The 24,366-nt window shown below is 38.8% G+C and overlaps 1 protein-coding gene across 2 annotated transcripts in view; it reads right to left on the reverse strand.

Annotated features, from left to right (window-relative positions):
* The window catches only part of LOC124271156 (prickle planar cell polarity protein 3-like), a 161,878-nt gene that overhangs the window by 109,894 nt on the left and 27,618 nt on the right, over nt 1-24,366 (reverse strand). The window contains exons 1-2 of one of the 2 annotated variants that reach the window (XM_046706226.1): nt 21,605-22,464; nt 21,382-21,473 (exon numbers count right to left, since the gene is read on the reverse strand). In XM_046706226.1, coding sequence (XP_046562182.1) covers nt 21,382-21,473; nt 21,605-21,715 — 203 coding nt within the window. In that variant the 5' untranslated portion in view covers nt 21,716-22,464. Of the gene's footprint in view, nt 1-21,381; nt 21,474-21,604; nt 22,465-24,366 lie in introns of those variants that run through there. The other variant, XM_046706225.1, reaches the window with a different exon arrangement.

Raw genomic sequence — 24,366 nt, forward strand, 5'->3', positions numbered from 1 at the left:
TCATGTAATTTAAGATAAACTTAGGTTCTTGGCAAATATTCAGTCACTGCTTTTATCACGGAGAAATGTTTTTACATCTATCTGATTGTAGTACAAAGAAAGCTTTAAAGTTAAAGATGTTTCAAGACGCTTTTCTCTTGAGATTATTTTGCCTGAGGATTCAAAAATCATTTCCTTGCTTATTGTGACATGAATTTGGTTCCATTACCGAAGTTGTGTTTCTTGCGAATTCCCACTTGTGAAGAAGTTATAATTGTTTTAGTAGTCGTGTGGACGATCCTAGCATAAGAGAATACAGGAGGGTCTTCATGGGGTGTTTCCACAAACCAAATTTTACAATTTTAAAGAAAAACATTTCCTTTAAAAAAATAAATATACAAAAATGTAAGCAATGAAACACAAATATTGCAATACTGATATATTTTGACATATTACATATTATACAAACCATGATTATATCACAAAAAATTCTTCCAGTAATATACAATGTGTTCAATTTAAGTCAAGGTTTTTCAATGACGAAATTTGTCATCAAAATCCTGTGTGGCTAAATGAAATATTAATAAATTCAATTTAAGTTATTAATTATTAGTAAATTACAGAAGCCCATCGCACATTGAACAAAGAGACACTCACCGTAGCTGAAGTTCAGTCACTAAAGAGCTTAGCCTGAAGTGAATTCCATGAAAGTACAGACTTTTTTACCATTTATCTCTAGGGGGGCATTCTAGTCGTTATTCCTCCACAGGTAGGGATATAACTAGGAACTTGTGAGAGATTGTGTACAGTCTCATAGTGCACAAACATGTTCACTATGTATCTAAAGTGTTGTAACCTGAGTCGCTTTATCCACAGAACCCATCTAAGTCTTGATAATGAAAGATGGAAGAAAGTACCTGAGATAGGTGTGTGATACCCATGCTGAGATGGGTTGGGCAGTGAGGGGGTGCAAGGTCTGGGGGTTGGAACTGAGGTATATGGAACCAGGTGGGGGAGACTGACAGGGAGGGAGGGATAGGGCAGGGGGGTCTCTGTGACTATCACTCCAAGCCATCTGGATTAGCTTGAATCTCCCCTGTTTATGATTACAAGGTGCATTATCCATTTAATAACTTCTGTCTTGTATTAAATGTTCATGATGTTGCCAAATTCAGTTCATCTTTAGATAAAAACACCTTCTATCATAATCTTGGGTATACCGGTACGTCAGAACTGATATGAGTGATTATATACAAAAACCCAGGGTAAGCATGACATCAAGCTGAAACATGGGATCCATGTTCTTTGAACTTACTCTCAGTTGTTATCTCACATACACAAGTATTTAACTGACTTTATCTGCTGGACTGTTTAAAGGTCTGTTCATGTATTTTGAACATTTTCGATAACCTCTGTCACATTTCACACACAATTACCTTCAAACTCAAATGTTTGAAAACAAAAACATTTTGTCATCAATAACCAACACCTAAAACCTTTATTCCAATTCTATTCTCATCGCCCTTTTCAAACAAACAATATTTATCAAAATCCAAACTGATGTAACACTTCTACACAATGTCTCTCTCGGACTCTACAAAGTTACTCGTCACTATATGGATGGAATAATGCTGATGTGACGTAAAGCCCAACTCAAACAAAGGTCTTGGCTTGGTTGTAAAAGCATAAAGACGAGGGATATTTCCGGGACAAATTTCATGTCATTTTTATCTTGTTCCACATGGAGCTTCTCCCTTTGAATATGCAGTGGCATTAACCAGAACCAGCGACAATCCCCTTCGATAATACCCGAGGCCAGGCCGCTTGTGTGTGGCAAATGTGCCATCAAGCGTTTTTTGATAATGTTCCATTACATCTATAAATGCCTTGAGTCTCAAACATCTGCATTAAAAATATTCAAAAAGAGTACTTCAACCTGAAAAGTGACAATCCCTAGTTCTAACATAGACATATCTACACATGTGTGAAAATTGTTCTGTAAGCACATATACTCACAAAGCACATCTACACTGTACTGCACGCTCACAGTGCATAACAACCCTCCAAGCATGAGTTCAGATAAAAGACTACCTTTTCAACTTTATGAAAGCTTCTGAACATTATATCTATATATCAGCATCTACAGACTGACCCAAACCATAAGGTGACCCTACCTGCTGTAAAAGCTTTCAAAATTTAAAAAAAGACTTTATGATCTATGTTCATTCATATACCCCTTTAAGACATCCAAACTGATGCGTGTCTGCAGATGACAATACATTGCATAGAAAAGTACTGCAAATGGGATAGAAACAAATCTAGTTAGATTTTAATTAAAAAAGTGATGACATAGATGTTTCAGTTGTAATGTTTAACTTTTTAAAGAAAATATCCAACGCATCTGTCACAGGATTTAACTCACATGAACCATGTTTAATTGACTATGTATCAGGTTTATTTTTGTATTTCAAGTAAAGATATTCATAACATGAATTAATGTCTCTTGTCTATAGGAACTTGCAGATGTGGGGAGGAGGTTTGGAGTGAGTGAGGTTAGTTTTACACCTCTTTTAGCAATGTTCCAGCAATATCACGGCGGGGGACACCAGAAATGGGCTTCACACATTGTGGAGGAGGTTTGGAGGTAAAGCAGGTGGGGAGTGAAAATGTAGTAATTATAAGTAAATTTTATTGGCCACAGTAAAATATAATTGAAATTTGTTTCAAAACCACAGGACATTATCAGAGTAATGTCATTCACAGTTTCAATACATACCCTAGGGTGTCCCCCTTGAAATATGCATGAACAGAATGCATTGTATTGGTACTGTCAACCTTTGCACTTTATGCGTGATCTAAACAGGACCTTTCCTCCATGGTTTATGTGCCCGTCCAACATCTTGCCTGCCATAAAAGTCCCACAAAAAATGTTTTTCGATACCTCTTATCTGCACAGGAACGTAGGGCTATATATCAAATACGGTCTTACTCCGCCATGCAACTGTACGGTTTTGGTAGATACGTTATAAGTCATCTCACCCCTGGATTTCAATTATGGCTCGAGTGGCAGCATTGTGTCGATGTCAAGGGATGTAAAATAATACCCCCCAAAACACTTGACGTGTATTATCTTTTGTGTAATTGGTAGGTATCACTAGCACAGAACAATATCGGTAGATAGGCGATGACAGGGAGCCTGTCTGTGCTGTACATTATATTACAGCTAATGCCTTTATGGCGGCACCGATATTGTGCCGATTCTGGGTTTACTGATGTGTAGTGAGTCAGTGCTACTTTTGTCGCAGACCTGTTAAAACTTCAATGCTGTCTGCAACACAACTGTTAAAAAAGTTTAATGCTCTTAAGAGCAAGATAGATTGAATTTCATATCGCAGCTATAACAAAGTTATGAAGCTAATCTTGCAATATAATATTCCTACAGTAATCCACTAAATCACTAGTCATTCAATACTTTGATACGACAATTTCTACATATGATCTATGATAAGAAACTAGCCATGCTGTCAACTTTCTGATGAGTAAATACACCCATATGACCAGATCTTAAGTACTCCTCTGTGATGAAGATTTAGACCTATAAATGACCACTTACAATGAGTGAGTGAGTTTAGGTTTACGCCCCTTTTAGCAATATTCCACCAATATCACAGCCGGAAACACCAGAAATGGGCATCACACATTGTACCTATGTGGAGAATCTAACCCAGGGCTTTGTCGTGGTGGGTGAACACTTTAACCACTAGGCTACCCGACCACTTAACTGTAAGCTAAAAAATGTAGATCAGATTCCTGAATACTGTTTCTTGCCTGTGGAGATTCTTGTTCTGTTTAGAACCATAGTACGCTTCACTTGTCACAAGACTGAACAAATAGTGTGTGGATTGTTGGCAATCCTGGAGCAATTGGTGAAGTTTGTGTCATAATATCAAAGGGAGATAATCCACTGTGAGACAATGGAAATATGTCATTTATCTGAGAAGCTGCTGTAAGACCGAACATGGAAATTTGTCATTTATCTTAGAAATCACAATACATTCTACCATGGAGGTGAAGTGAAATGGGGTGAGACATTTTCAAGATCGTTTCACTAACATAACCAGTCTTACTACTGTGATGGCAAGCTGCAACTTAACATGGACACTCCTTCCAGACACAGCATAGTGACCCCGAGCTGACCAGGCCCTGTATCATCCCTTTAACCACAAGTACCATCTTCTATGCCTTATGGTATGACAGGGCTGGGAATCAAACCCCAAACCTTACATTCTTCTTGGAGACTCTCTCTCCACTATGCCATAGAAAGGCCTTCTACCAGCAAGAATAAATGGGATCGGGTGGTCAGGCATGTTGACTTGGTTGACACATGTTATCATATCCCAATTGTATAGATCAATGCTCATGCTGTTGATCACAGGATTGTCTGGTCCAGACTCGATTATTTACAGACTGCTGCCACATAGCTGGACTATTGCTGAGTGGGGCATTAAACAACAAACAGACCAGCCTCCTACCAGAGAATGAGTCTGAGCCTCCAAGCCAGACCCACAACAATATGTTTCTAGTCTAATCCTACTCACCCACAAAAGTCAATTTCATTGTTCGACATAATATTTTTACGATGCCATTATGTCATACAATCAAACAAAGTCGCATACCTTATCCGAACATCAAACCCCATTATCAGCAGTGAGATCCTACATGCATAAGGAGGGACAAGGGGTGGTGTATACAAACACACTACCTGACAGGTGACAAAGCTCGTCATAACTCGTTAAGACCCTGCAGTGCAAATACAGGTGATTTCTCAATGGTACTAAAGTACAGGCAGTTGGGGTATTGGGCAAATGTATTTAAACAGGTGCTTGGAATATGGAAACATTTTATCATTGTCACATTTATTTTGAGATCTTGAAGAGCACAGCATTGACATATATATTATTTCACTTTGTTATCATGCCCTGAAGTGTTTTCCTGCTGGGGAACATTAATGAAATATAAGCATTAAAATAATCTGTTCTATCAATACACTTCACATATTGCTTTAAGCTGAAGCCCTAGGGAGACAGTTCTACAGTCAAACCTGTCAGTTCTGGACATTGTCTGACATGTGCAAATAATATACCTGTACTCCCATATACATGAGGACAATACTCTGACGACAGCTGATTTGGACTGACAAAGTTTCATCTCTGACAAGCATTTACAATATATAACCAGTCAAACACTGTCATGTCAAAGAGGAGAGACCCTCACAAATACTTCACGTTATCCAATGTTCGGCACAACCGTAAAATGATGAAGAAGAATCATTCAATATGAGAAAACCTTAAGTTCGAAAACATCAAATCTTGACACAACAATATTTGATTGTATCTTACATCATTATGCAACAGAACACATTTAGTACATACTCTTTTTTCCTTAAATATGTACCTTCTTAATATTTACTTAAAAGCATGGTTGTAAATTACAAATGTATATCATATTGAATATATAATGTTCATTTAGAAATTGGTGGTGAAATTTGACAATGCCAATTTGCCTTCCTTTCCGAATGTTAGTGTAAAGGCAATGTAGATAATATCACAGCTTCCACTGACACACTTGTGGAATGAAGGGACATTAACAAACACCTTATCAATTAACACCTTAGGATTACCTGGCTTATGGGCAATAATCCCTGTTATTCCTACAAACAAAAATTTCACGCACACTTTAATCCTTGTTAATCTCTCCAAACAATAATTGTGATGGTTGGCCACCGGGGTCTGAAACTGTAATCAGTGATTCAGTCTCGGGATATCAAAGTTGTTCTGCAGTAGGATTGTGTATACGCCATACTGAAACTGGAGACATCGGCCAACACCACACCAGCGCTGCTGCTCCACTTAACGCATTACATCCCATCCTTTCATTACAGCAGCTACTGCTTGTGCTGAGCATAATGATAAGTTGTTGGGGAAGTGGTATGAGAAAATGATTAACCAACATGAATGCCATGTGAAACCCTTTAACAATATTCAGAATTTAAAAAACTCACCAGCGGTTTTTAATGAAATACAGCAATTACAGATCTTTGGATCAGTGTGACATTTGTGGGGAAAAATTTCTAGATGTGTGTACTGACATCGTCCTGAACTGTATTCCAAGCTGAACATGCAGTTGAGTTTAACAAAAAGATGGAGTGTGCAGGAACTCATCTGGAAATGCTTTCAGCCTTGAGATGAACTATATGTCAAACATTAAAGGACAAAAGGTAGGTTTTTACAAAAAAAGTTACCCTCAGAAATGAAATGTTTCCATAGGGAGACTGGCAATATTTCCAACACTGGTTTCACATCAAATATTTCCAACATTTAATCTCCTGTTTTCAATTTTTGGTTCCCTTGTCAGAAAATAATATAAAACATAGATTGATGACTTCATGTGCTGGAATTAGGTGCCTCACTCTGAAAGGGTGGGTTTGAATCCCAAATAGGTCTCAACCTACGTAAGTATGAGAATCTGCATTTTACTCAGAAAGTGTTATATCTCAAATATAACATATGTTATATTCTGTTGTTAACATACATCATCATGAAGACTTGTCAACCTTTCTAGTTGGTTCACATAACTGACAATCTTACACTTGTGTTAGCAATCAAAAACTTAATTGTAAAGCAGTTTAAGTGATTTACAATGGGTGCATATGACTGCCATATTTTGTAAAACAGATTCCCATACTCACGAGAAGCCATGTTGCCACCTCTGTTGTTTCCTGTGTACAGCTGTACATGTTTAACAGTCAACTTGCCCTGCACTGAACTCCACTCACAATATCATACAGCAGTTGTTGCATCAACAGCTGACAGACTGAGGCAGGATGGAACAACTGGGAGGGGAGGGGTCAGGGGTAGGGGTGCCTGGGAGGAGGAGTCGGTGTGGGGGTCAACCTGACAGATGGGGAATAACCTGCTGCATTTCTCTGCCGTTCATCATAACCTCCAATAAATCCATTTCCTTCTCAAGCCTGGCACCCAGGTCTGGTAATAAATCCTGGTCTCTACAAGCTGACCATCAAATGTTGGGCAGCTGTGAGATCTTGTGGGGTCAGATGGGTTAGTGAGTGGATAGTACCCTTCAGATTCACACATTTCTAGCCTAAAGTGAGTGAGTGAGTGGTCCTGCAACATTCAGCTCCTGAGGCCTCTAAATGAGGCCTCTACATGTTGGCAGTTCCAGAGACCTGTGGTTTAAGTGTTGCCTTGTAATGCTTATGACCCAGGTTTGAATCCCCATGTGAGCACAATATGTAAAGCCCAGTCTGGGAGCCCCACCACTCTGATTGGTTGGGATATTGATGAAGAGCATCAGAAAACAATTACTCATTCATTTTAGTTGACTCTTACAACAAACTCTAAGTACTGTTGATCTTCTCTGACCTGGAATCTTCTCGGCAAATGACCAATGAAAACAGCACCAGAAAGAAACCCTCCCTTATGAATTTTCCAGGCTAACCAACATTTTGAATGTAATTATCTTCCTGTGACAATAATCATCCAAGGAGCTGAATTTCTGGGTATTTAGATGACAAATAGTTTTCAAAGAACATATGTGCCAAAACAGAGAAAAGTTACATTTCCCTTCAGTGATAATACATGTTGACCAGTGAACCTTGATGTCCAAGGAGAATGGTAGAATTGTCATGTACTTCAGACCAGTCAAAATTTGAACTGGCCTATATATTAATTTGAACATGTCTGCACAAATGCCTTCTGACATCTCCATTGATGTAACTAGAGTTACATTTCCCTTCAGTGATAATACATGTTGACCAGTGAACCTTGATGTCCAAGGAGAATGGTAGAATTGTTATGTACTTCAGACCAGTCAAAATTTGAACTGGCCTATATATCAATTTGAACATGTCTGCACAAATGCCTTCTGACATCTCCATTGATGTAACTAGAAGTGACAACTGGCTATGTGTTTCAGTATGTTTATATAAGTTCTATAACCAACTGATTCAGAGAGATAAGAACACACTTGGAGGAAAGTTACTTAACAGCTTTCAAGTTATCAACCTAAAAAGGATTGGGTTAAATCTTTTGATTCAAAGTAATCCCGGCGTTGCAACATGTACATGTCATGGTGACATCCGTGGCGGTTTCCTCCAACAATCTCTGATCAGTAAGTGTACAACAAACAAAATTATGCACTCAAGGAAATTAAGGTCAGAAATTAGAAACATCATTTGAAGTACATCACAACAAGGTGAGAATTAATTCATCATGCTGTCCATTTCAAGAAATGAAAGAAGTGGAATCCTTGACAAACCATGTTCAACAAGAGTTTGTGTTCGAAACTTAATCAAGTCATATGATCAATGAAATCAAATTTTCTTTGAACTGTCCTCTTTGTAGTGCAATCACTTGAACTCCCAAACTTGAACTCCACAAACGCAATTTCCTCCAAAGGTGAACACTCTTGGATGATTGGAAAGATGCTTTAAAGAAACACAACTTAGACCTGTAAATGCTGCTTTTAATTACAATTCAAATGATAGTTCTGTACAGTTGTGATGTAACAAGCCGTCTGTTGTTCATTCTTAACCATTGTCAGAAACAGGGGTAGGATATTTGTTCGCTTGATACATCATCGGCTTTTAAAACCATGCCAGTCACATTGGCATCAGCTTGGGTGAAGAACCATCCTAAGAGTTCGTTGGTTACAGTTTGTGTCAGTTTTTATGAGAGATGAGCTGTTGGCGTCTGCTCCTGCTCTGGATTTTAAGATGGCTGCCCTGTGTGTTTGACAGCAGGTGTAACGTGAGCTGTGCGAGGGATGAGGCTGATGTAGCATCTGCTGGGAGGGGGCAGGAGGGGGGTAAGGTAAGATAGTGGAGTCTCAGGTAGGTTTGAAACACCTCCTCACTATCATTCATGACCTACTGATACTGCTTTGAAGGTCATGTTAACTTTCATCTTTACAGCTTAGCGAAGGGTTTTTATTAACAACAAAATTATCAGGTACTGAAATGCAGGCATTAGCACACATCATCATCGTATTATCATTGCATTATCACAAACTATCATTAGCTTTAACATGAATCCTTTCCTTGGTCAGACTTAATCTGAGCATACATCGCCATGTTGCAGAACGTCTTCATGCTGTGGCTCTACATCTTCTGAGGCAAGAGAGTTGCTACCAAAGTAGGTTAGATTTTTGTGGCTTGATCATAATAAAGTCAAGCCAAACACTGAGCCTTGATCAGTGAGAGTGGAACAGTGTACTAATATATAGTCAGTTAACTTCCTTGAATTGGGAAGATATATTTCTTCAGGTCAAAATTCCATTAACATCGCCTTTCATGACATATACTTATGATCAAGATCAAGATCAAATATTTATTGTGCAAACGTTCCATACAGAAACAGTGACAATATTCTATAAACTACACACACAAGATATATAATGAATCATATATATATGATGAGCAACAAAACATATAATAATAGACATGTGTATAATAATAACAATGGCCTAGGACAATCAGATCTTCTATATTTGTTTAAAGTTGTACATGTGGTAGCAAATAATTCCTGTACTATTTGGATCATTAATTCTAAAAAGGAGGTTAAATTTTTCAGTGGTAGTAAGTCTGAGGAAGTTATTAATTTTAGAGGAAAGGGAGTTAAATAAGGACTTTCTTGCATCTGAATATTTAGTGCAACACATGAAATGGTGTTGTTCATCCTCAAGGACAGAGGATTTATCACACAGACGGTCCTCCAAAGGTGTAGGTGGTCTTGTTCTCCTACCCAGTTCAATTTTTAGTCTGTGATCACTCAGTCTTAGTTTTGTGAAGTGGATATGGTGGTTTTTTTATCTTGCAGTGTTGCAGGTATGGTTCAAAGTTGATTTCAGACTTAAATTTTCTATACGTTCTAAGTTTGTTCCTTGAATTTAATGTGTTTGGATTATCTTGAACAGATGAGTGGAACATATCTGTAAATTTCAATTGGAGGTCCTTCAGTACAGAGGAGGAAGTAAGATTACTTTCCTTGATGTTAAACTTATCTAAGAGGCAACTGAGTTTATAGTACCATCCAATTTTGTGTTTGGCAATCTTTATTGATTCATTAAAAGCATGTTTTAAAATGGTAATTGGAGATTGTAAAATATGACTGTAGAATTGAACAATGGATTTAATTACTCTGAATAAGAGGGGAAACAAACCAAGCTCTGCTCTGCATGCCCAGTTACCGTATGCGTTTGCTGAGAAACTCCCAGAGTATGACTGAACACAAAATATCATTGGACATATCTGTGTCTGTTACTATGACAGCCTGTATGAGTTACATCAAACTTTTAAAATTTGACTCAGTTGTGACAGATATTTTGTGAAGCTGGTGTACAAATGCCGCTTTTTATCTTTCCTACAATTTTTGTTAAGAAAAATGACATGTTTAATAAATAGACCAAATTTAACTGCAGCTGAGACAAAGCTATCAATCCAGGGATAAACATAAGTTTTTCCCCTGCTCAGCTCCTGACTTATCCGATTGACATCACAAGTATAATGCTTGACTTTCAGACATTAAACATTAGGGACAGATAATCTGCAATTCTTGCACACCTCTCTTGACCTCGAGGTCCCACTTGAGGCAGGTTTCCACTCTCCCAGAACATGAGGTCCCCTGTGTGCCACATCAAGCCGATCATCAGGTCCTTGTTCATCCTCAGTGTCCTCTCTCATCCTAACTCTGCTGTCTGGGAGTAACCTCTGCCCGAACCCCTCCTGTAGTCACCATCAGCAGCGTGATCATGGGGGAACAACACCATAGCAGAGACATGCTGTAGCTTTATGTTTGCTATCCCCATCTTCAGAATATCTCAGCATTCTTAACAAGGAATGCCCTCATATCAAAAGTTTTCATCTGCCGAGGAATCCACCAGAAGGTTTTAACTGACAAGAATCCCTCCTATTTGACGTATTACTTCAAACATCTTGTATTATCAGCATTTTATGATAAAAAGTGTCCTTTTATTAATAAACTAAATTTAAGTGTGAATCTTCAGCTGTTCAGAAGAAGCTGAAAATGACAAAAAACTAAATATTGAAGTTTTCAACTGTTTACAAATCATACTGACATTTGTTCCTTAAGGTTGAGGGCGGTGGGGTAGCCTAATGGTTAAAGCGTTCGCTCGTCACGCCGAAGACCCGGGTTCGAATCCCCACATGGGCACAATGTGTGAAGCCCATTTCTGGTGTCCCCCGCCGTGATGTTGCTGGAATATTGCCAAAAGCGGCGTAAAACCAAACTCAGTCAGTCAGTCAGTCCTTAAGGTTGAGAGCAACACTTAATGTTCATGTTGACATTTAGTGGGTATTGGCTGGATAGGGTGGGTTATGGGTGGGTATTGGATCGGTTTGGGTGGTTATTGGATTGGTTTGGGTAGGTTCATGGATGTGTTAGGTTAGGATGGGTATATCTAGTGTATGAAATAAGGCCCGTCCGACCGCCCGAGACAGGTTAGATTTCTGACGGTTGGTCTAAATTTACAATTGTCTAGTAAAAATTATAGATGTTTCATACATCTGAGTAAATTCACCACATCTTGGTGTCTGGTCTGGTTAAATCCATTTTGGGCTGGTAACTTTTTGAAGTTGCCAGCCCTGATGTCTGGCTGGGGTTTTGGCTTATTTCATACACTGGCATATGGGTGGTTTGGGATGAAGTAATGTTCCCTAACAATGTCAAACACTTTGATCATACAGCTTCCTTTACATTACTTAAAAACAAAGTTTCTATTCTCCTTTCTCGAAAAAAGAGTGCATTCAGGCTGTCAATGCTTCTTTCAGAAAGCGTAGATCACCAACTCTGGAGCAGCATAATATGGAGACTGCAACAAATGCATGCTTCTTACAATTTAGGGGCGGTGGGGTAGCATAATGGTTAAAGCGTTCGCTCATCACGCCGAAGACCCGTGTTCGAATCCCCACATGGGCACAATGTGTGAAGCCCATTTCTGGTGTCCCCCGCCGTGATGTTGCTGGAATATTGCTAAAAGCGGCGTAAAACCAAACTCAGTCAGTCAGTCAGTCTTACAATTTAAAATGTCATACCAATTTTTTCATCTTTCATATTTGCCCCATCTTTCACCTTTTCTTCCCCTATGTATGCTAGGAACATATTGCCATGTATTAGAAGATGAAGTTCTATAAATTGTCTCCCATCTTAGCGATTGCATCCTCCCTCTCAGTGATTAAAAAGTAGTAGGTTAATTACGTCCTTTGAAGTAAGTAGCAGTGTCAATTATTGCCCTTGCCCTGGGATCATTACTAAATTCACTGCCAATTGAATCAAACTGCTCAGTGTTTATGAAGATGGCTACCAATACCATCGAAGTCATCAACATGATTCACAGACAGTGAAAAGCTGCTCTCAAAGGCATAGATGTATCGCAATGATAAAGTACAGCGGTTTCTTCACAAGAAGTGATTCAAGAAAATCAATCAACAAGGATCGGTCTTAGAATGGACATTCAACTTCTGATGTCGAAATCAACTCATGCATTTCTTGTAATCAGATTTTCTTTCATACATCTTTTATTACATCTGGCGATCATGCATTTAAAGTTTCAAGGACGTTTTTTTCGGGCATTAAGATTTGTTCCCCATATTGGATACACACATCAGTCACAGAGGAGGGCCACGATTGAAATCTTATCTGTTTTAAATCTTAAAATAATGCAACAAAGTTTTGTAACATCAACACAATCATAGCTTTTGTTACCCGCTGCGCTTCTTACACAGGAGACATCTGATATGTCGGTGGAAAAAGTGTGTACAACAAAGGATGCTGTAGTTTTAAGGCTGGCATACGTTGAAAACGTTACTGTTATACAGGGTTAGACAAACAGAGATGAATTGGCAAAATCTTATAGTCATAGCAATATGATTGAATTTGATAGTCACAATGGATTGAATGCAAAGGTTTGTTGCAATAACCAGGTGGGACAATAACAGTGGTTTGACTAAATGCAAAGGTTTATTGCAATAAACAGGTTGAAAAATAGAATGGATTGAGTGAATGCAAAGGTTTGTTGTTTTAACCAGGTTGAACAGTAACAGTGGTTTGCCTAAAGGCAAAGGTTTGTTGCATGAGTGAGTGAGTATGGTTTTACACCGCTTTTAGCAATATTCCAGCAATATCACGGCTGGGGACACTGGGAATGGGCTTCACACATTGTATCCAGGTGGGGAATCGAACCCGGGTCTTCGGCGTGACGAGCGAACGCTTTAACCACTAGGCTACCCCACCACCCCATTGTTGCATGAATCGGGTTAAACACTACCAGTGGATTGACTGAATGCAAAGGTTTGTTGCAATAACCAGGTTAAACAAGTGAAAACAAACTCTGGATTAAAAAGTTTGTCTGAAATATAAAGGTTGTAATGAAAACACATGCGACATGCATTATGTTACAAAGTTACAAGATTACAACATATTGAAAGTTTGCTTATGCTGTGTGGCATGTGTACCATAATTAGTGTTATAATGAAGTGCTCAGATGGAGTGATATAGAGGGGCAGCACCTGCTTGCACATACCAACCAGTCCTGCTGGCCCATGATAGTCCTGCACCACCAGTAAGGTCAGAATGTGGTCAGTATGCTGACCTCAGGAATGGCCTTGCAACAGATTGCAATATAGGCAATCAATTCTAAACTATGCTTTTACAACTCAATTACAATAGGAAAGTTTCAACATATAATTCTTGGCTGCTGCATCTCCTACTTCAGCGACGGTGAAAGTTACTTGGCAACACATTCTATTGGCAACATTACCACATCATTCTCTTTTGCTCATAATCTATCATCTATGTAAATGTCTCAACCGGTACTTCTTAACAATTTAGAGCCATCAATGAGAACAGAAATTACAAACCCTAAAAACTGGCTTTTCACTGCCAAACAAAGAATGACAAAAAGATAAAATGGATAGGGTCCAAAATCGTTTGAAATGTTGATTAAATTCTGCATATTTGTCAAATTATTCCAAAGTTCCCCTTAAAGTTTCAAAAGTCACAAACTTTTGTAAAAAACTAAACAGCCATTTACAAGGCGTTAATTGCCTTAGAGACCTGGGACTTTGAGCCCCCTAATCTCTTCCTCAGCGCTGAATTAATTCTCTTGCAAATGTATTTGATTGATTGAAGAGAATGAAACCAAAAGCGACAAATCCACATGGAATATAGCCCAGGATGAAAACACTGGTGAATAAAATACAAGTAATTAAAAAACATTGATCAAAAATCTTTTCACTTGTATTACAAAAATTTAAGGATTTCTATTGTTCACTTCCCCTTGGGAATAGTACCTAAGTCTTTAATTGGATGAAACTAACCAGAATTAAATTTACCATATTTAAACGTTTCTGGAGAACTCAAGCATGTCATTTGTCTCCGCCTGATAAACTATTTTGAATAATGTATGCTGTTTCAAACCGTAAGTAACAACTTAAACAGACTCTTAACATGTATGTTACCTTTTATGACAAGTATAGCAGTCAGTTATGAATAAATCATTTTTAAAAACTCAGACAAAACAGAAATTACTCGGGTTTTAACAGTAAAAACATTCCTGATCTTACATGTTTTTATTAGTCATAATACAATTTGTAATCGAATGAGATATTCAATCCTTCTATGATAATAAATTTGTATTTGATTAGTCCTTAAAAAATATAAAAATTGTTATTTGACAAATAATTGCAGTTTAAACTATCTCATATTTCTCCATCATTACTGAAGTAATCAATATCATAATGACTCAGTTTATGTCATCACAGATGGATGAAGTTGACATCTTTTGAAAAAAGTGATCAAACATTACTGAGTTTCAATTATTTCACCATTTCTTTTCCAAATTCTCATCCCTTGAGATAGTTTAATGATAGTTTTCTTCTATAAACGCCTCAGTGTCTCCTAAAACTTGTCTTCTTTACACTTTATCTATATAAAAAATATAATATTTGATATGTTGAGTGGAAATATTATATTGGAAAGTGGGAAGCAAATTTCAAAACAAATGTGATCATATCACATCTCTTTTTAAAACTTATGAATTCCTGATGCCTGAAATTGATGAGGAATACATTTATTAGGCATGGCATCATAGCACATGCATTGTGATAAATATGTCCAGCCATATTACACAGATAACCCTTATATGAATTCCAAATGACACATATATGTAAAAATGATATGAATGTTTTGAGACTCCTATTAACTTTCTTGGCAAATTTCCTTATCAGATAGCCTGCACTTACAGAAAAAATATTTACATTTTGAAGAAAATTTTACACTGATATCACCGAGATATATTTCCTGAAAACTTATGCCAAAAGATAAACAGATTTAAGCCCATCTTTTCCATTTACCTACGGGAAGGAGATATATAACCCTGATAAAACCTTTATCTGTCAAGTGCAAGTGTCTTCAGTATTAATGGCATAGATACTGACCGTCAGAAGAAATATTTTTATAGGATATCATCATATTTCTTCATCCAGTTTGGAGGAAAATAGTATGATGGTACATACTAAATATATTTTCCTATTTACAACATTGCTGAAGTCTGAAAAGAAAAGTTAATAGTATCTGAAAGGTCTGTTACAAACTGAAAGGTTTGTTTAAGTTTAAGGTTCAAAAGTTAAAAAATGGAAAGCAGGTGAAGTAAACACCCTGCCTTCCACCAAGCTATCTTAACCCGACAAAAGTCGTCGCACCATACTTTCACACAGGAGAAAATCATTGTGGGACCGTGATGTTGAGTAATGATGGCCAGGTAACTAAAACATGGACTGACACAATGTCAGTAGTAGATATGAAGTAAAAGACATTTCCACTGATACATTTCTCAAAACAATAATAACAAGAAAAACAGTCTGATGTTTTAAACATAATGCACACTGGGAGCCAAACTGGAGAGTTTCATCCATACAATTACAACTATTACAAACAGAAGACACAAACAAAACAGAACAATAGACCAACAATGTCAATACATGTTATTGTCAGCAAAATTCTAGTAATGAAAACCTGTTCTCTTGGAAAAAAGTGGAGCACAATATCCCTCAGGAGGATACAGAAAATTGCAGCATTTATATTGTCATGTGAGATTCATCACAGTGTTAAACCACCATTACCTATCTCACTTTTAACAGATTTATCAAACTGTAAGACTGGGCCACACATTCCAGAAAACCTAAACCATCCCAAATTTGAGTCAATCGGCCATAAATGATGCTGATAATAATTTGAAGCATTTTTTCACAGGTCAAGATGACAGGCCCTTCAAGTGATGGTTTGCAGACATAGAAACATGTCGCTGGCAGTACGTCAGAGCACTGAAGCAACAGAGATAAGATAAATAGCCACCCTCTCCAGATCAACAGTGTATCATCGGGAGGGACAGAAAATAAACCCACAAGCCTCATTATTGCGATAAAAATTAAAACAGTGAGAATCTGAGAGTACCCATGGACAGGTGGAGGAAGGGAATTGTGGGTAAAAAAGTACTGGATCAGGGAATGCTGGGAAAAACTTACAGGAAATGAGATAATGGTGGAATAAAATCTGTCTGGAAGAATTACAGGTAACTTGAGGAAATCTTAACTCCACCAGGTGCTCAATGAAACATGATTAATCCACAAGACTGTTCATATGACCCATGTCAGCTTCTTGTAGCCATTTTAATTAATTTTTTTCCCCAGTTGCAATTATGCAACACTTGAAATGTATAAGTGAGTTTTAGTTGGGACGACATGTCTGTGGGATGCACTCACCGGAATTCACAGAACTAACTACTTAGTGGATATCCGCCATGCCAACTTTAGACACATACATTTGCTGATCTTACAAAAGGATGGCCGAAACTTAATTTGAACCCACTGGGTTTGTTTCACTGCTTTCCTCTCATCATTGAAGAAAACCAATGGTCATAAAAAACTGAACTTTGACATAAAATAACGACTTGAATCTCAGAATGAGTGAGTGAGTTGAGATTTGCACTTTTCGCATTGAGCCTTATCATGACATGAGATGTATAAAAGAGTAACAAGTATAATCAATTTGAAATGATGCTTCCTATAAGTAAAGCATACAATATAACTAGCATATGTACTGAGAAACCTTTACTTTGACCAAAGATTCTGCCTCAAAGAATGGTATTGTATGTTATTTACCCATCTGTTGATGTGCCTGATTGTGGAGTATATTTCAGGTATGTGCCCGGTTGTATGGAGCCAGCAATTAGGCCTATCCCGGGTCATGTGCACAGCATCAGCAAGAAAACAGACCCTTGTTGATGGTGGAGCGATGCTTACATTCATGGGCTACTGAGGTCTTTGTGGATGTTAGATGTACCATACCTTTCCCATAGTTAAACCTAGACACCAAAACATGGCTAGTATAGATAAGAAATGTTAACGAGTGTCATAAAGCCATACAGGTAAGCACAGGTAACATGTAGTAGGTCAGTTCTGTATGTACTCTAATCCTCTGATTGCCTCAGGTAAGTCTTTCACACCTGTCATACCCCTTACCTGGCCATACAACCAGGTGATAACACCCACTCACCTTTCTACAGGTATCAACACTACCTCTGGGGAATATGATGTACTCTATAAGTAACTTGTTGTTGATCTGCTTATCCCAGAAGGCGTGAATCACGAGAAATCCTGATAAAGTAACTGATTTGACCAGAAAGAGATAAGGTGAATTTTAGGTTAATTTTAAAGTTTTACTGAAACGTTATTAAGAATTATTTCAGGATTCAAAATTGGTATTTTTGGCTGTTATATTTACATCTTGTATGTTAATGAAATACAGTTTAGTGAGACATTATCAATTAGCGAATTTAATCCGTATTCGTAATTGGCACTTATTACTCTCATTAATATTCATTAATTACAACAAGCACACAAAACCACAATCTCTCTTCTTAACCTAAAGTAAAACGATGATTGAGCGAGAATGAATATCGCCTGATGTTCTAAGACAAATCGACCTAATCACGTAGAGAGCATGCAATGAATAGGATGGACAGAAGCAGCTATGTACAAGAGCTATTGAGGAGAGTCGTCAATAGCAGAGGTTTACTTCCCCTCTGTTCTAAGTGACGCATGTATCAAACATTGACAGTTCTGACAAGCCAAACTAGCAATCAAATAGTGCCTGTTGCTGGATCTGCAACGCCACATGGACCGATTCCCAGAGAAGCCATGAATGATTGATGGAATCTCTTGAATGGAAATGAATAATGAACAAATCACAAGATTTGCCACAGTAAACGTCATGTTCGGACAGTTTGACAGGGTGTGATAGATGTAACCTTTCTTATATGTAACTTGGCTGTCTAGGAATTGGATTAACAATGCATGCAAATTTAATGACACAAACTGCCATGTCAGCAAACTGCCAATGTCTAGTGTTGGAATGATAGCAAATACATGTGGTGTGAGCTGTAAAAGTAGGTGGTAGTGCTAGGCATTAACAAACCATTAATAATGTAGTATGCATCTTTCAATACAATTTACAAATTGAAATTTTGTACGAAAAGTCAAACTACCTTTCAGATTTGCTAAAATAAAAGACTGAAAAAAATTTAAAATGTTTTTTTCAGGCATTTCTGTTGCATGTTGTTACCTGTGTGAGAAGGGATAGTGACAGGTAAAACCTTCATGGTGACAGCTATCCTATTAGTCTGTCTCACAGTCCCTGAACCTCACTATTTTCACTTCCGCCCAGGCCTTTCTTCAATGCTAAACACTAAATGAAGCAAGTCTAGATTTCCTCAGGTTCTGAATCTCCCATCTCAATGGGGCTCCTTATCAAATAAAACTGATTATGTGTTTCTGTCAAAATTACATATATTCCGAAACTAAGCGTTAGCGTGCCATACTATGTGCAAGCAGGAAATGGAAGACAATTCTTGCCTTGCCATTAGCTATAGATCTGTCAGCGAGCGATGTTCACCAGTTGCTGTTCTCCGAGGTGTCAGAGAGGGCCTGGATGGAGATGGGGGGCTAGATAGGAGACAGGATGAGCAGAGGAGTGGAGTCAAAATACTCATACTCAAAAGAATCGTAGAAAAATGAACCCTGCACCCTACACAGTCAATGTCTCTAAATAGCGCTAGACTAACCGTGGAAGATGACGTTTCTATTTCACTGTTTATATTTCATGTCGTCTCCCAATGTTGGGCATGTTGACAGAGGCGAACATCAAAGCTGTTCAACTGTAAATCTTGATAACTTTGAAAACAGCAAATACGACACAGGATTTGGAGCCGACTGAGAGATATTTGAACGAGGAGAATCTTATAGACCGGACAGTGCTGTGAAGAATGTTTGAGACTAGGAATTTGCCTTCCCTAGCCATAACTGAAAGCATGTCTGCTCCTCTCAAACTCTCTTCGTATGTTTCACAGTGGAATGAAAAAATGTCAGAAACTGGCGGTGTGTCGGTCGTGTGATGCCCCGACACATCTGCCAATACAACTAGTCCAGACGCATCACTTCCGTAAATAAGATCTCTTGTGACTTTCCAACCTTTTCACGTGAACCACGAGATTGCTGAAGTTATGGCCATGACGCGGACGGAAGCAAACTTTGTTTAACCTATAACGATGCATATCGATTGCCGTCCCATTGAGCCCATGTACACATTGAGTAAATATGAATTGCGAATATCGGCTTTGCAAGGTAACAGGAGCCTAATCATTGAACAAATTGAAAATTGCTCCGTGAGAATTGCTGAAAAGGCTAACTTGGTATTTTCGCCCTTGGGGTTTCTTGGTTTCGGAAATACGGCACCGGTGGTAATCATATCCCGTACAACCGTCTGTTAATTCACTTAAACATGACAACGTGTCGTTACTCTGCTCGGGTCCTAGAATCTAACCGAAATTTGTCAGAAACCAACCGAAATCTCCCAGAAACCAACCGAAATCTCCTAGAAACCACGAGTTCTCAAGTGGCAGGAAATGCGAGGTGCAAGAAACGTAACGCCGCGGAAAGTTCATTGTTAAACATTCATAGACTCGTGCCTTGGACTTGTTGAACGTGTATTTACTTATCTTGGCCATGTTCCAATGTCAACTCCAATGACAAGGCAAACACTTCACGGAAATATAGCATTAGATGCCAACATAATCAAATAAACAGACAGAAAGGTTTGTGGTATATCGTGAACAGTCGTCATCGACGCCACAATGCTAATGTTACGATACAGAAACTCTCCGTAAGCGTACGCTACTGTACAAACTTCCGTTAAAATCTAAAGCCATTTCAAACAAGCTCACTGACAAACAGCCTTAACACTTTCAGATCAATACATAATGTAAATAGGATTTTTTGCAACTTGTCAAAGACCACAGCGTCGTCTATGGGATCGCAGAATGTCTTATATTTTGATAGCGGGACAGTGATTGCATAACAACCACAACCTCTATGGTGAGAAATCACGCACACATTGATGTGAAAGTAGATGGTTGAGGAGTGTTTGAAGGTGACGGTGCTTGAGTGACAACAAAATTGTCTAACTCTTGCGTAACCATCTTCAAGAAATTAATTATATTGACGGTGAAATTGCTGGTGTGAACGCAAGGAGAAAATGACTATGAATTATGTTCTTCCGTGAGTGCTGGACACCCCAGGGGGCATTCGTACTCTAATGGTCAGCTACAAGTTGTTACTGTCTAAACCAGACCCCTGGGGCAGTTCTCCCACCCCTAGCTGTGAAGTAACAATTGGCCATTCACACACAAATCATGGGTGTTCTAATATACTCGGACACTGTTCCGGGTCATGTGACAAAAACAGGTCACGTGATATAAAAACTGAAAATGGAGGTTTCGTGTGTTATAGCAATTATATGCAACAACCAGTAACTGACTCAACAGTTAAGCACCGAGGCCAACGACGAGAAAGGCATGTCACGTGACAAAAACAGAACTGAAGGTAGTGTGTATGGTTGACCCCGGTTTCACCTGCCCGATCGCGGATGCCATCACATGTTTTAGCAATCGGTGCTGTGATAATCGGATAACAGGAACAGCAGCAGAAAGGTGAACACTAACTTTTCCAACCTACGATGGCTGAGATGCTATTTAAAGGCATATAAATTTGCACCCCACCCCATTCTTCCCCCTACCCCTCAAAAAAAGTAGAAAGAGAAAAATCTATATATAAGTATAATAGAAATTAACCGTTCAACAAGTTCTGCAACATTTTCCTGGAAATGTTGCCTATCGTTGTGAGAGTCGTATGGTTTGTTATTAAATATTAATTGTGAATAATTATCAAATATTCTTTGAGCATGCTATCCTTACCTCCAATAATGCAGAGCGAAGCCGGGGCACTTATCGGCACAGTTCGAACATTGTTTACCAGGTTCCACGCCACTGATTCCAAGACGGGGCCTCTGAAATAAATACAAACAAACCGGGTTTTGGTTCAAATTTAACTTCTGTCCCACGACTACAGGCAACAGGTCACAATGGTACGAGACACGCAACATAGGAAATACCCTAAAAAAAAACAGCGTTCACTTACCAGAGAGGGCGACGGTTCCTCCCCTCCGACAGCCCCACCTACGGGGCTTGGGGGGAGACCGGACCGTCCCGGGGGGCTAGTGGGTTGAGTGTCCGCCCCACAAGTCGCCATAATGAAATAACTTTTGACAGAACTTGAGAATATAAGTTATAATCCACAGTGAAAATCACGAGTTGTACAAGCACACTGCTAGCATATCCATGAATGAGCAAACTTGTTCAACTTGACAAACTTTCCTGAATTCGTATCCACGTGCCAAGATGGCTTATTCTAAAAACACACAGAAATCGACAAACTTGCGGTCCGCACTCGTAGCATATAATCCACACAGAAACAAGAAAAAGCTTCAAGAAGTTCTTATCCCCTCTTCCCGTACAGGCCAGGTGATATGGTGTACTATGCTGTACGAAATCAAACTATTAGCCCCGCCCCCGAGACTAGACGCTTGTGACGTCACGAGATTGACAGGTGCGATCGATGCGTGAATGAAATGTACACCGCTGAAAGGGCCCGCGAGACGCCACAAGTGAGCGGAAATTGAGAGAAATTTAATTCCGCCGTTATACGGTATTATGCAACGTCATGACGACACGGCGGTCTAGGCTGAACTAGGCGGATCCTTGACGCCTCTGAATACACGGCCAGTTGCACTAGCGATCAAGCGTTGTGCTGCAAGCTTCGTCTGGCAGCGGGGCTCGTTGACGAGCGAAGAAAGTTTCATTTCGTGGGGTGATGGACAGTTGCCGCTTGTACACAGTCCTCGACCCACGTGTAAGCGTCACTCAACTCGGAGTGTGCCCTGGCTTGACAAATCACTCAAGTCTTCGCTCGTCCCAAAACACCCCATAACGGCATCGGTACTTCAACAATATTCGCGAAATTGCCTATTTCAAAATAATTTCAAGTCCGCATCCAAATTACATGGAATCATTATTTGAACGAAGCAAAACATGTTGTGATACACTCACAATTTAATCTGTGGACTGAACGATTCTTATGGGTATATAACGAACATGTTTTCATGCTGATACACCTATAAAAACATTATACTATTGAAACATCAAATTGATTTTTCATTTAACTTTGTTCACTTCAATGAAATTATTTAGAGAATCTTTTAAGTAGGACATTAATTTAAACGATCTAATACAACTTCAATTCAAATAAAATATATAATTTTTGTTAAGTTGATATCTACTTATCGGTTCTTTGTTAGTCAACCCTAACAAAGTACGCATTCAAACATAATTCAAGAAGAATGGACTGATGATCATTATTATTACTATTATCTAATTACCAGTTGCTTGCTTCTGGGAGGAGTGGCCTGGTATTGCGCTCACATTCAGGAGTACTTTTACGGGTGCTTCGGTGCACTGGTTCTGTCGCACGCGATGTATGGCAGGCGATGAAATGCCTTCTTTGTTCCGTTATCAGCCCGGGTTATCATTACTCGTTGTTTTGGATTAGCTACGTAATCTGACTTTTCAACACTGCTTGGCATATGCCACCGTTTTAAAGAAATGTTTTAATTATTGTTTTCGTCAGAGGAGCATTATCTTTAGAGTTAATGCATGTTAAACATATATTGTGCTTTTTAACCTTTGATTCAAACCGACACAACTGCATGTATTCGGATGATCGATAAGCGATACTGAATTGACGATAATATTGGTTTTGATTATATTTTATAAGGAAGTGAGGAAAGTACTGAGAATAAAATGTTGTTTTTTGTGTGTTTTGTTTGATTTTGTTTGATTTTTCTTCTTCTCTTTTTTGGTGTTTTTTGTTTGTTTTTCCTGGAGACTTCTTGACCCCATTAATATATTTGGAGTGACTGAGAGGCTATGAATATTATTCCATTTATACCCTGCGTGTTCGACAAGTGAGTGAGTGAGTTTGTTTTTTTAGCAATATTCCAGCAATATCACGGCAGGAACACCAGAAATGGGCTTCACGCATTGCACCATGTGCGGAATCGAACCCAGGTCTTCAGTGTGAGGAACGGACGCTTTAACCATCATTGCTACTACCCCACTGCCCCCAAGAACAGTATCGTGTTTGGACGAAAGTTTGAATAAATCCATTTAGTGACGTAGGTGAAACCCACGAGTATGGGTATTGTGCTGATACATTCATGTCGAAATCTGGGATTCGGAACCTTTAACCAACAGTATCATGATATCCCAAATAAAACGTATATTGAGAAAGCACTGTGCTGATACATTCATGTCAAATTTCATTCTCACAGTTTATCTGTATATACATCAGATTAAAATGGCTGTTGTTGCATACATCTGTAAAAATAATTGTGTTATTGCCATTTTAATCATAACGATGAGAGTTATTGGTAGAATTATGATCGTACACATAATATGTAAATGAGAAACATATTTCAAGTAACTCAAAGAGGAGTGAGTGAGTATGGTTTTAGCAATATTCCAGCAATATCAAGGCGGGGGACATCAGAAATGGGCTTCACACATTGTGCCCATGTGGGGAATCAAACCCGGGTCTTCGGCGTGACGAGCGAACGCTTTAACCACTAGGCTACTCCACCTCCCCCGCTTGATGAGAAAGTGAGTGAGTAAGTTTGGTTTTACGCCGCTTTTAGCAATATTCCAGCAATATCACGGCGGGGGACAGCAGAAATGGGCTTCACACATTGGATCCACGTGGGCAACTGAACCCGGGTCTTGTGCGTGGCGAGCGAACGATTTAACCACTAGGCTACCAAACCTCCCCAAGGATATATATTCTATATA

Source organism: Haliotis rubra, unplaced genomic scaffold (genome assembly GCF_003918875.1).
Source record: "Haliotis rubra isolate DU_JTF1 unplaced genomic scaffold, ASM391887v1 Scf158, whole genome shotgun sequence".
Taxonomy (NCBI): domain Eukaryota; kingdom Metazoa; phylum Mollusca; class Gastropoda; order Lepetellida; family Haliotidae; genus Haliotis; species Haliotis rubra.